Source organism: Chaetura pelagica, unplaced genomic scaffold, assembly GCF_000747805.2.
Source record: "Chaetura pelagica isolate M959 unplaced genomic scaffold, ChaPel_1.0 scaffold65, whole genome shotgun sequence".
NCBI classification, from domain to species: domain Eukaryota; kingdom Metazoa; phylum Chordata; class Aves; order Apodiformes; family Apodidae; genus Chaetura; species Chaetura pelagica.
The window spans coordinates 3,978,109-3,991,939 of record NW_009953386.1 but is presented as its reverse complement, the minus strand read 5'-3'; the positions used below and the strand labels follow the sequence as shown (position 1 = coordinate 3,991,939).

The window sequence follows — 13,831 nt, the reverse complement described above, 5'->3', positions numbered from 1 at the left end:
TGCGGGGCTGGGAGCACACGCGTGCGGGCAGGGCTGTGCCTCCAGCCACCCGCGCTCCTCCCGGTGCCCGGCCGGTCCCGGGTCGTGTCTGCGGGCTTTCCCTGGCTGCGCAGCTGGGAAACTGCTCCCTGCTGCGGTTAGGAACGGGAACGATTTCAAGAGATATTAAAGATAAATAAGCGTGTAATTTTCTTAACCCTTTAATCAGTAATTCCATAGATGCACTCTTCTGATAACCTGGTCGCTGTGCCACCTTCTGAGTCGCTGTGTCTATACATTGTTTATCCTCCTGTGCTGATCCTCACAGCATATACTCTCCCTCTAAGTTGTTTTTTAATTAAAAAAACAAACAAACATGGAATGAAATCAAGGTTTGCAATGTAAGCATCTTCGTATAAGATAACACGAAGTAATAAAATACACACGTTGCAGCTTGCTTAACCAGTTTATGGATGTGCTATTGATAAGTGTGTTTTCATTTTGTTGTCCAAAGGGCGTTGACAACAAGAAGGCAGAATGGAGGGCAGGTGCTGCAGGCGGTTCGTGGTTTGCTCCAAGACGACCATCTATACCTTTCTGCTTGGTGGAGTGTTTATTGCGTTGGGCTCAAGTCGGATCCTTCTGATGAAGTACTCTGCCAATGAAGGTGCAGTTGGACAATAAACATCATGTACCTCAAATAAGAAATAATTTTGGGGAAAACAGATAGCCAGAGTCCTAGATCTCTACCTGCAGAGTTCTTAAACATTCTAATGTATAGACAGTGACATTAATTTCTGGACTGGAAAATTTCTATATGCAGCCACTGGTCTAACATAAAGTGATAACTTGGGTTGCAAGGTGTGTGATCCACATGGAGATTCACCCTTAAAAGATGAGGCAGTTAATTATTTTATAGTTGATTTTTGAAGACGAAATTGTTGTGTAAGCACGATTGATGGTACCTGCCTTGACTAAAGTATTTGTCTCACAACAGGCTTAGGAGAAAAGGTGTTTTGTAGTGGCCGTGCTATAACTGACAAGCATTACTGCTTCTCCTTTTGCAAGTATTAGCAAAATATGCTAACAAAGACAATATGTAGTCCTAGGAAAATGTTGTGTTTTCCTGGAAGCCATTTTGGGGGGGGGGGGTGGCAGGGAAAAGGCATATTGCTGTCTGAGAAAAACATTATGATTAAAAAAAGATAATTTAAAAGGGTGATGTTCTTGACTTCCTCAAAAAAATTCCTCTGTAAACTGAGACCAAATGAGGAAAGGAGGCCATTCAGGAAGTTTTATCTAATAAAAATAGGAATATTTATAGTGGAAGTGCTGACATAACCCTTTTCATTTATGGAAAGTGGCTAAAATTCTGACTGGAGGGGTTAAAATAGTTTCTTGTTCTTACTGTGAATGCAGGAGATGGAATCTGATTGTGTACTCTCTCTGATTTGCTGAATTCTACAGATAACAAATATGATTACCTTCCTACAACAGTGAACATATGTTCTGAAGTAGTAAAACTGGTCCTGTGTGTGATATTGGTACTATGGATGAAGAAAAAAGGTGAGTATCTATGTTTAAAATAACTAATATGTGTTGACTTCCTAAGATTTGCTGTACTTCAAATCCCTTTTTTGTTGTTTGTGTTTTGCTTGGTTTGTTTTGTTTTTTTTAAATTATAGAATCACATGTAGTATGGATTAGGCCTTGCTAGTAAGGAGGAGTTGTCTTCTGTACAGAATTATAACTATACTTCGATAACTCTACTTCATGCTGTATGTAAACTGGGGGTGTTCTTGAGTTGCGTGTGTGGCAGCTAAAATGGGGACAGGTAAATTGAAACAGAACTTTTAAGGAAGATACAGTCTAACGTTTTCAGAATTTTAACACAGTATCATGCTAGGATAATAGCCCCCTCACTGTGAACTCGTGGCTGAACAGAAGCTTATAAATTGCATGAACTCAAGGACTGGCCTCACATTCTGTTGTTTTGACTACTTTTATTTGAAAGCACCACTACCCTCCACTGAAGGGGGGCTTTGTGTGTGTGTAGTGGTATTTGCATCAGAAGCAACTTAGCAATGTTATCATTCAAAGCAGCTTTTTTTGTGAAGTCAAATCATGGATCTTCTGTTCAGGAGAAGCCGTGTCAGGCTCTGCTGGCTACTGGTGGTGTATTGCAGGTGATTTTTCTTTTTTCTTTCTTGATTTTCTGTTCTGATGTAAAAAGGATGAGGTTAAATTCCTAGCATTTCAAAATGGTAGAGGACAGACATTTAAATTGGAATAAGGTGTCAGGCACTGGAGACTTATTTTAAATTGAACTGCTAGTCCATTTTCCGTGTCACGGTAATGGTTCTGGTAAGCTGATAAAATTTTTACCTCCACAGATATATCTAAGGTAGTATGTTCAATCAGTGTTTGCCATCATTTGCTACTGCTGAATATGTTTTCTGGTTTTCTTCCTTTTTTCCCCCCTTGTTTTTTTATTATTTTTTTTTTTCCCAGATGCCTGAGTTTTGCTGATCTAATGCATTGGTCATTCAGAAGAGGATTAGATAACATTGTGTAGTCTTCAATCTGTGCTAACAAAGTATTTCTGTCACCAACTCCAGTCTAAAGTTTATCACAGTCTTCCTTCTACAATATGTGTTCTGCATACCTAAATAAATATTATTCTTTGTGCCCTGTCCTTTACTTCTTCCTGAGTGTTCTCTTTTTACCTAGATCCCTGGAGGTGTTTAAAGGCGTGTACATGTGCTGTTTAAGGACATGGTTTAGTGGTGGACTTGGCAGTGCTAGGTTAACAGTTGGATGTGATGATCTTTAAGGTCCTTTCCAACCAAAACAGTTCTGTGATTTTATGTGCTACAGATACTGAGTTTTGGTTTATTTTGTATTTCTGATATTACTGGCTGCCCTTTTGGTGCTACATGAGCAGATCCAGTGTCTGTGTTACTGTTTCAGTTCTAGATTTTATTTATAATAATCAGAAAATCACACCCAGTTAATGACGTTGCTGTTGTGTGGGGACTTTCAGGTGTTTTTTGGCCTGCAGTGAAGGGCTCGTAAGTGAATTTCTGCTCCCAGTGGACAAATGGTGTGATGGGGGTAAAGGTTCCTTGATATTTTCTCTGCTGAAGCAAGAAGGTGAATTCTTGTAGACATAGCATTGTTGCTCTAGCCATCTGTTCTGCACTGGGTTTGTCCTCTGTGTTGCCAGAGGCCTGTGCTACCTTAGTTTTTTCAGTTCAACAGTGTTCTGAAAACAAGTGTGTTACCTATTTTGTTATAAGGGCTTTTGATAATAAGATGTCTTTCTTACTGATTTCTTTTCCTTTCAGAGGGTTGTTTGGATCATCCCTTTGAATGTCTTTCCTGGAAGAATTTTTTTAATTCCATGAAATGGTCCATTCCCGCCTTTCTTTACTTTTTGGATAACTTGATTGTCTTCTACGTACTCTCCTACCTCCAGCCAGTAAGTATACGTATACTGAATAAAGTATCTCCCAACATCTTACTGGTGGGGAACATGCTCTTGGACTATCTACAGTTGTAACACTGGCAAGGCAAGATTTGCAGATAAAAGAATGACCTCAGCCAGACTTTCGCATTCTCTTGCCCACTGATCAGTGTTGTGTAGCTCTCAGCAGAGGAGAGTCTCTGTGTATTTTCTCCATCCAATATGATCTAGAAATAGACTGAATTGCTTAAGTACTAGGCAGGTTTTCAGTGCTTTCCCACCTTTGGTGTCTTTAACTGTATTTCTCTGTCAGTGCATTTCCTCATCTTGCTAGTATTTGAGCCACATTTTCCTGTGTAGCTTCTACCACTTTACGTATGTGACTTCAGATTATTACTTGTTTTCTTTCCTCACTGACTCCAAGTAAAAGTGAATAAATGTAATTGGATAAATCTAGATATGCCCGGGAAATATTACAAGTTTGTGCTTTCTTTTGTTTTTGTGCTGTGATGCTATTTTGGTTTAGAATCTAAGTTTGAAGTTGGATGGAAACAAAATGTTAGTCCTTCCTATAAAATACTGTGGCTTCCAAGTTTGACACTAAAAATAAGTATAAATGTTTCTGTTTCTTCTTTTTTATTTTCTCTTTAAAATATTCTCCTCTTAGGTGTACATTTCTCTCAGGAAAAGATCACAGTCTGGGCAATACTTGACTAGGAAAATCAAATTAAAACCAAGAGTCAGGTATCTTAAAATAACATGCACAGGTGTTTTGTTCTGTGGGTTATGTAAACACTATTGCTTTCTTAAGAATTTTTATCTGACTCAGTCAAGGTAATTTTTTGTGAAGGGCACAGCTTTTAAATTTTATTCACACCCGCACCTTGTCTCTCTACCCTCAAAATGTGCTCTAAGATTCCTCCTTTTTAGAATTCTTAGCATCTTCTACCTTTTAACTTTTTATAACCTTTTAACTGGTTATATTTTGTGAAGGTTAGCAGAGATTGGAACATTAACACAGTAAATTAAAAAAGAGAATTAAATACCTGTAAGATAGAATACCTTGACAGTGTACCAGTCTGTGAAAGTGTGGAGGCAAGATGCTTGAAAGAGAATAAGACAACTCAAGATTAATTCCTTGTAACTTTCCTGCTATAGATTTTGATCACACTATGTTACCAGAAGCGTTGGATGGGGTACTTTGGGAAGCAGAACCAGAATATACATGGAAGACTTGTACGTTTTCCATCAAGCCTCTTTTTCCCAAAGTGCTTTCTGCTAGTTCTGTGTTTGTTTATTTTATATTTTTCTCCTTCAACGGTGTTCATATAACATTAATGTTTATTGAGTTGAAATCTTGCAAAGCTGAAAATTAAGCTGTGGTTTCTTAGGCAAATGCCTCATGTGTCAGTAAGTCTTCAGCTCACTTGAGACCCTGTGTTGTGCTGTCTTGTGAGATTTGTTGTTCAGCAGATAGCATGTTGGAATAGTGGGGAACTAAGGTAATGGGAAGAGGGCCTGTGTTTTTTTTCAGGTAAATGAAAAAGGCTGTGCTATTGCAGAATTGGGAATGTGGAAATGCAGATGGGAAAGTTCAAGATAAAGTCTATGTTTTGTGTTTCGAAATCCATAAATATTTTTGTGTAAAATTGTCTAAGAAAGTGGTCTCATTTTAAGGCTGAATTGGAGGAAAGAGTTCAGATGCCTGGATTTTTATATGTGTACAGACTACACAGGGCAGCTATGAATTAAACATAATTTGGGAAACACTCTCACTCACCAAAAATAACCTTTTTTCCTCATTGCTGCTAGTAAATGCTGATCTTTAGTGGTAACCACAGTACTTAAAAGGACCTCTTTGTCCAATGTCCCTATATAGATAATCAAGATCAAAAAGACAACCCTTGTCACAAGAAGTTTTCAGCTTGGAATCATGGCCATGGATTTGGGCACTGTCATTATTATACAGCTATTACCAAATTAGACAGGAGCTTTAGAGCTGTCTTCAGTTGTATTTTGAAATAGCTGATTTTTTTTTAGTATGTACACAGACTTGAAAATTCAAGCCAAGCACCTCATTACTTTTGAGAAATTATACAGCAAATGCACTTGTCATGCAGTATGTTTATTTTCTGCAAGTGTCTTGTCCAAGTCTGGGATTCCATGAAAACTGCAAGCTGGCACTGCAACCAGAAGCAGCTTCACTTTTCCTTATAAGTTTTTTGTTTTCGTTTTGAAGTAACTTCCTTCTTTATGCTGACACAGCTGTCTTTGCAAGTGACTGGTCAGCCTGATGGGGGAACTGATCTGACAGAAAACTAGACCGTTTTCTTTTTTAAGTAAGCTTTCCACTGCGTTGGTTTCCTCACATCTCAGTTTCCATACAGCTTGGAACTTGCAGTACAGCAGTGGGACTTAAGCTCTGTTTATTGCCTGAGATTTTGGGATGGGATTTGAATGTCATTTTAGGGGTGGGTTTTTCTACTACTTGTGTAAGGAAGAAAATTCAGTGCCAGGATAATGCTTTTCCTTCTGACACTTGCAGAAAGGCGAATACTTGAAGTTGGTGGGCTTTAGATGTCCACACTATGTCTGGAGTATAACTTTGTTCCTTTCTTCTCTTTCTAGGCAATGGCTGTACTCTTCTCAAATTTCGTCATTATAACAACAGCACTTCTCTTCAGGATAGTGCTAAAGTAAGTAGTAAAGAAAAAATGGTATCTTCCCAGCCTTAATGAAGACCTTAAGCTACATTTTTTTCTCTTTGCCCGATGGGAATAGTCTTACCTGTTTTCTTGCAGCTATACCAGCTTGGAGAGCTGGCTTCATTTTCAGTGTCTGAAGGTGTAAGAAATAATAGCATATTAGGAGTCCCTAAATATCTCTGCTCATTTGGTCAACTGTTTTCTATTACAGAAATAATGATTATGTAGTTGTTGGATAGTCAGAATTAAGGTTTGGGTACTTTAATTTATACATTAAATCTCATATTTCATTATTAGCTGCTCTTCTTTCCAGTCTGTTGTAATCCTTATTTGAATGTAAATGTCATCTAACAAGAGGGGATGACATATGTAAGAGTGAGAGACAGCGGTGTCTTTGGTAATACTGTGCCAGCCTGGATGTGTCCCTGGTCAACTGCATAGTATGTTTTATAAAGTAATTATATGTCCCTTCTTCTTTAGTCATGTGACAAGTTTCTGTCCTGTGTGTTCCACTTTGCATGATTTGTGCTCTTTATGGTGTGATTTAGATTCAGAAAAAAACAGTTTATAACGAAATGGATATTAACTTCACACTCTACTTGAAAATTCACTTGTGTCGAACATGGAGCAAAGAAGCCTTTTCTGCAGGTGTTAATATAGAAAAAAAACGTGTCTGACAGTTTGACTTGAAATGGTTTTCCTCGGTTGTGTAGTTTTACGCCTCTGGTGATGTCACAGTTTGTTTAATCTTTCAATCTGATTTACCCAAGATAAACTGACTTCGCCTGAGTGAAAAAATAACATAAATATTTCTAACAGTCTTAAAAATTACATTCATAGATTTGTATGATTTAACATCATAAAATACTAGAACAGTGCACAAAATCGTGGGGTAAAAAGGAAGTGTGATGAATGTATACCAAAGAAAGAGGGCAGTTATTTTAATGTCTGTGATTTCTTTTTATCCATCAGACCTGTGTTCCCATGGAGACAACAGGTGCTTTTAAGTTGTCAGACAGTTAGTTTCTACAACTAACATGATCTTGAAAGACTTTCCTTAAATTATCTCTGCAGATACTCCCATTTTGTATTTCTGTGATTGCCAGGCTGCCCCTCCCAACAAAAGCATGCTGAGTTTTGGCATTTTGCTGTTAATTCTGAAAAGTCAATATCCTTCTTTGCACCTGTCTGTGTCTCATTATCTGTAGCTTGGTGTCTCTATGTGTTTTATAGAGCTTGCTCTCCTGTCATTTAATATGTGCCACTGTGTTTCTAAAGTTTGTGGCTTTTTTTGTCTGCTTCTAGGCGAAAACTCTCTTGGGTACAGTGGGCATCTTTGGTGATTTTATTCCTGTCCATCGTTGCCCTGACTCTAGGAACTGGAAGCCATCAGCAAAGCTTGGCTGCACATGGATTCCATCACAGTATGTTTTTTAGTCCATCTAACCACTGCCTTCTCTACACCGGACCTGAAGAAGCATGCCTGCAAAAGGGCAACTGCGTAGCACCCAGTTTCCTGCCCAGCTTCCAGTGGAATGTCACCAGTACCATGGCAGGAGCACTGAAACCTCTTCGCCTCAGCCTGGGCCATCTGCTCATTCTAGTGCAGTGTTTCATTTCTGCCCTGGCTAACATCTACAATGAAAAGATCTTGAAAGATGGAGATCGGCTTGGTGAAAGCATCTTCACACAGAACAGCAAACTCTATGCCTTTGGGGTGCTGTTCAATGGGCTTATGCTGGGGCTGCGGACTAAGGACCGGAGGCAGATAGGGAATTGTGGCTTCTTCTATGGGCACAACATCTTCTCAGTGGCTCTCATATTTGTCACAGCTTTCTTGGGGCTGTCTGTAGCCTTCATCTTGAAGTTCCGAGACAATATGTTCCATGTTATGACTGCTCAGATCACCACTGTTATCATCACTGCTGTCTCTTTTGTCATCTTTGACTTCAGGCCTTCTCTAGAGTTCTTTTTGGAAGCTCCTGTAGTGCTTCTCTCAATATTCATCTATAATGCCAGTAAACCAAGAGGCCTGGAATATGCTACTCTGCGGGAAAGGGGCAAACATGTCAAAGGAGATGCATGGGAGAGGTCAAGTGGGGTAAGGCTTTTCAAAAGTACTTGGTCTCCTCTGCTTTCTCTTTTGACACACCTCTGTTTATGTTATGGAACATTTGGAAGATTTGTTTTGCATGTGATTGCACTCACCTCAAACACCAAAACTTCTTAGTATTTCTTAAAATCTTGTAAATGGATTGGGTATTGCCTTGCATGTTCCACTTTTTCAATTCATGAAGCCTCGGTAAGCATTGCTTTCCTGCTGTGACTAGAGAGAGTTTTGTGAACAACTTTAGGTTTGTACATAACCAAAATATTTTAGTGGCCCTGGGCATCCAGAAATTGGAATTGATGCCTCAAAAATAGTGGTACTTAAGTAGAACAGATCAATCTGTGTAGCTAAACCCACATCATGAAGAAGTTGTATTGATGTTCAGATTCGTTCTACTTTAACAGTCCACAGATACCAGAAGACATAAAGGTAATGTTTAAATGTGAGTTTTGATAAGCTTTTTTTTAATGTACGTTTGCTCCGGGCCTGTTAGTGCGTTTTGTCCTAATTTGAATAGTAATATAACATGGCAGGGGACGCTTGCTCATTCAGTGGAGTTGAGCAGTCAGTCTGAGAGGTTAATTTCTGTGTACCTGAAGCCTGCATGTGCAGAAGTGTTCTGTAATACACGTCGCGACCAGCAGAGAGTGCTGTCTCCACTTATTGCTAAGAAACAACTTGTAGGAGATGTTCTCCAGAAATTCCACATGGTGCCTTTTTAGGTTGTTGTTTAACAAGCACTAAATAACACAACATCATAAAATTCTTCGGTGTGGAGGTGGTGAGAGACTGCAACAAGTTGCCGAGGGAAGTTGGATGCCTGTCCCTGGAAGTGTCCAAGGACAGGTTGGACTTTAAGCAACCTGATGTAGTGGGAGGTGTCCCTGCTCATGCAAGGAGGGGTTGGAATTAGATGGTCTTTAAGGTCCGTTCCAATCCAAACCACTCTATGATGATTCTATGATTTTTGGTATACCGAGTTTTCTCTATTTCAGGACTTAAAAATTGAGTAGCTGTGGTAAAAACAATTAGCGCTATGTGCGCATTCCTGATCAAGGAATAGGCTACAAGCTGGTTTTCTGTGTTAAAGATACAGGGGATGTTTTTTATGAGCTACGAGCGTGTATATCCTAGAGCAAGATTATGATGCACTGGTAAGATATTTAAATTATCAATTCTTGATTGTGTGTAAGTTCAAAATCACAGAATCTTAGAATCATTAAGGTTGGAAGGGACCTAAAGACCCCCACCCCCCCCCCCCCCTACCATAAGCAGGGAGCCCCACCACTAGACCAGGTTGCACAAAACCTTTTCCAACCTGGCCTTAAAAGCCTCCAGGGATGGGGTGTCAACAACCTCCCTGGGCAACCCATTCCAGTTCCTCACCACCCTTATAGTGAAGAATTTCTTCCTAATATCTAGCCTTAATCTCCCCTCTCTCAGTTTAAAACCATTATCTCTTGTCCTATCACTACCCTCTCTGATGAAAAGCCCTTCCCCAGCTTTCCTGTAGCCCCTTCAAGTACTGGAAGGCAGCTATAAGATCTCCCCGAAGCCTTCTCTTCTCTAGGCCGAATAGCCCCAGCTCTCTCAGCCTCTCTTCATAGCAGAGGTGCTCCAGCCCTTTGATCATCTTGGTGGCCCTTCTCTGGACCCTAAAACTTGACTGTTTTTTTTTTTTGGTACTAATAACAAGTTAATTTTTGCTTACATTGTTCTCTTCTGGTTCTGGTTCCTGCAGGATGGCGAAGAATTTGAGAGACTGAACAAACCAAGCAGTGACATCGATACAGATGAAGATTCCCTCTAGCATGAAGCTGGCTCAGAGAGTGCAATTACTCATAGTGAGAGAATGTTAATGTTTTATTAACATAAGAGAAGGACCATTTTCCTCCACTTGCAGAACAATTGAGACTATTTTGGAGCTGAATGTCATAGGTGGATAAGGAAAACATTGAAGTCACACATGGAGAGTTGTGTTCTCTCTTCAGAAGTTAAAAATCTACTGAAAGAAACAAAATTAGCAACTGGTGCAAACAAGATGGGGCTTGGACCCTGGACTCAGTGATCTGAGTGGCACGTGTTGACTGTCCTGAGTCTCTGCAACTTCCTTTATGAGTTCCTTCATTAGCAAAGCAGAGATAAAACTGTTCTCCACCTTGCAGAAGTGATATGAATGTTGATTAATGTTTTTGCTGCATCTTCTAATGTACAAATGTTCCAGTAAGTTTTTTTTTCAGGACTGAAGTTGTTACTAATAACCTCATAAATAATGAGGCTTATTGGCTGGTTTATTGTATTTTGGCAATTCAGATTGACATAACCCTGGCTGAGTAAAAGGAGTCCTTTTGAACCACCTTCATCTAACTTGTACTTGAGAATGTATAATAAATCAAGTAATTTGGGTTAAGGATATGTTGATCCTTCAGACAGGCAGATCTCTAGAGTGTGATTAGAGTTTGAATGGTCTTAATTCTGTCTTCGTTCCAATTTTTGCACGAGTGTAACTCTGTACTGACTCCTGTGGAGTCCTTTCTTTCTGGTTTTCTCTGATGTGACTGAGAGCAGAATAGATTTCACTGACTTCAGCCACTAGTTTTCCTTACATTTTCCATATGCAACTGTTATGCCTGTCTCCCAGTGTCTGGGGAAATGGAAATCTGGAATGCCTTTGTAGCAAACAGTGAATTTTACATGCAATTTATGTGGCCTAACTTTGAAAGAGCTTGAATAAAACAGAAGTGTCTTATACAATATGAATGTGTTATAGGGTTTTGTTTTGGTTTTTTTGTTTGGGTTTTTTTTTTTTGCATTTAGAAAGGCTTTGTGTAGAGGCTTAGTTTGCACTGAGGTCACTGTCTGAAAACAAATATTATGCAGCTACAGTGATACCTTTCAGCATCTGGAACACTGAGTAAGAGGGTGCAGGTGGTAATACCATTTGGTGTTGCTTCACCCTGTCAGACTGATAAGGTCTTGCATTCATTTGGTAGAGAGAAATTCTGCAGAGTGCCAGGCATAGCTGAGGCATCTGGTGGGTTGTATTTTGAGTGAGATGGAACACAGGTTCCAAATAATTCAGAGTATTTAAAGGGGGAAGGGAATAGGGATGCAGATAAGAGATTCTTGGTATGTTCCTAAAGCCTCAGACAGTGGAGAAGATGTTGGTTTATAGTTTCCTCCCTTTAAAAATGTGTCTTTCATAGTTGAAAGATACCGTCAAAAGAATTCTTAAGATAAGCAATGAATTCAGTGTCAAAGCCTCATACCACAGTGTATAGTAATCAGTAATGCATTTCTCTGTGGACTGAGGACAGTCCTCCCTTTGTTCCCCTCTGCTGTTCTCTTTCCAGGCTCTGTCTATAGCCAGCTTACTTATGCATACTGTATTGATGGCTCATTGCTTTATTAATAAACATACCTCCTCTCATTGATCCATGAAGAGGAGCAGCCCGTTTCCATATATGGTCAATGACTGTCAAGTTATAAACTGTGAACCTGAAATTATTATTTCTTTTATTTCTTTTTTTTGGGGGGAGTACCAATTTTTTCTACTATACATTAAGAATAATTGTACAAAATGAAACTACTATTGTGGTTGAAAATTTTTTTTATAGCTTAGCTCATTGTGCTTGTGTATTAGACCATTTCAACAAAAGGAAACCTATTTGTTTGAATCTGTGCAGAATGCATATTTCAGTGAAAGTTCCAGAAACATGTTTTTTGTTGGTTTATAATATCCTAATTTGGGAAATGAAACTTCAGTGCACAAAAGAAAAAGAAGCTCAAACTGCTGAGGACTTGGTTGTGATAAGACATTTGCATATATTTTTTTTCATTGCATACAGCTTTGCAATATATGTCTGTCTGAGTTCGTTGGCTTTTTCAATCATAGCTACCAACTAGCAGGTATTTCCAAGAAGAGTAAAAGTACTGTTAGCTTTAGATTGCTTTGCAATTGCATGAGCAGTAGCTTTTTACATGAACTTTTCCAGAGAGCTCTGTTTTGTGTTAAGTCAGAACATAGAAATCAGCCTTGTACCTCTAATGACAGAGCATCAAACCAAGGCTGAATGTCTTATAAACTGTTGTCCTGCTTAATGATTTTTCCTCTATAAATTTCAGTGATGCTCTCATGCTTGACTTGTTTGCCAAAGTCTTAGATTGCACAAAGATGTCAAGTATATAACTGCTGATTCACATGTTTACTTGCCCTGTAGAGTTAGTCCTGTCTAACATGTAGAAAGCTTTCTGTTGTTTTCAGGCTGGAGGTTTCAGAGGTTCTTCTAGATTGGCCAGGCAGGTTTCTTGTGATAATGGAGAACTGTACCCACGTGGCAGCAACAGGCATGTTAACTGCTGTCTAAAAGTAGGTAAGGATTTGCATCAACTCAGCAGTAAAAAAGTGTGCAAAGTAGCCTTAAAGTATAACCACACAGTTCTGTGCAGCTGTACTATCCATGGCAATAGTCAAATTTAGTGAGTACATAAGGTTTGTTAGAGGAAGTGACTGCAAATGATAGTCGGCTGGAGAGCAGCCCTGGTTAGCAAGTGGGAGCTATTCTATGCAGTTACATGTTTGAAATAGATCATGTGAATCCCAGTTGATTAAGTATTTCCACTGTATGGTTTTTGACCCACTCCATTTGGAAATCTTACAATTTTTCTGCTCAATTGACAACAGGGAAATTTACAAGGAAATTTTTAGAGAGCAGCATTAGTTTGGCACATAGTCTTTAGTGAATACACTGGACAGAGATGTCTTTTTAAGCTGTGATTTAGAGCCCAGATTCACAGAAGTTTGAATTTAATTGCTGCTGAAGATGTTACGTTCCTCCCTCCAGGTCTGAGGAAATAGTTCTCAAAACCTCTCAGAGAGGGATGTGTTCATGTTTCCCTTGTTTATAATAAGCCAAATAAAGCAATATTTATTTTGGTTAATTTCAACTACTTTGTGAATGTAACAACCAAGCCATGGTGCCTGTGGATGAAAACAGTCATCTTGGAGCTGAATCAAATCCTATAAATATGTATAAGAAAAAGGTTTTTTTTTTTGTTTTTTGTTTTTTATTTTGTGTAATCTTCCCACTAAGAGCTACAGAAACAGGATCTTAATAAGTCTGTCCTCAATGTGATGCTGCAGGGACAGATCCAGTGCTTTGGATCTGATTTGTGTTCTGCAAGATCTTAATTTGGAATATTGTAGCTCCTGGATGCTTGTAGGCTTCAAGATAACTATATGTTGTTGAAAAGATTTTTTGACTTGCTGTTCCTTCAGGCTTTGTTTTTGGTTTTCCACAGGGAGAGGGTAGGTTGCAAAATCAGGATTTCAAATCATTGCTGAAAATTTTTGCTGATAATTTTGAGCCAGTTAGTAATGAAGGCAGGAATTGGCACCAGAATGTACGATGATACTGTCTCTTCCTCAAATTCTATGAATATTTGAATCTGGAGTTTTGGTTAAGTGCCCATTCCAACCTCCCTTATAAGTGGACAACTTGTTTGGAGTTGTCTTTTTAATGCAACTCCCACAGAATGCCTCGGCTGGGTTTGGTACTTGCACAACTTAAT

The 13,831-nt window shown here is 39.1% G+C and overlaps 1 protein-coding gene across 1 annotated transcript; it reads left to right on the top strand.

Moving 5' to 3' along the window:
* The first annotated feature begins 516 nt into the window (after positions 1-516).
* SLC35A5 (solute carrier family 35, member A5) lies at positions 517-10,115 on the top strand. The gene is made up of 6 exons (XM_009998246.1): positions 517-646; positions 1,447-1,545; positions 3,327-3,460; positions 6,074-6,141; positions 7,456-8,251; positions 10,002-10,115. The coding sequence occupies exons 1-6, from the start codon at positions 517-519 to the stop codon at positions 10,068-10,070; spliced, it is 1,296 nt and encodes a 431-aa protein (XP_009996548.1). The 3' UTR covers positions 10,071-10,115.
* Positions 10,116-13,831: the final 3,716 nt, after the last annotated feature.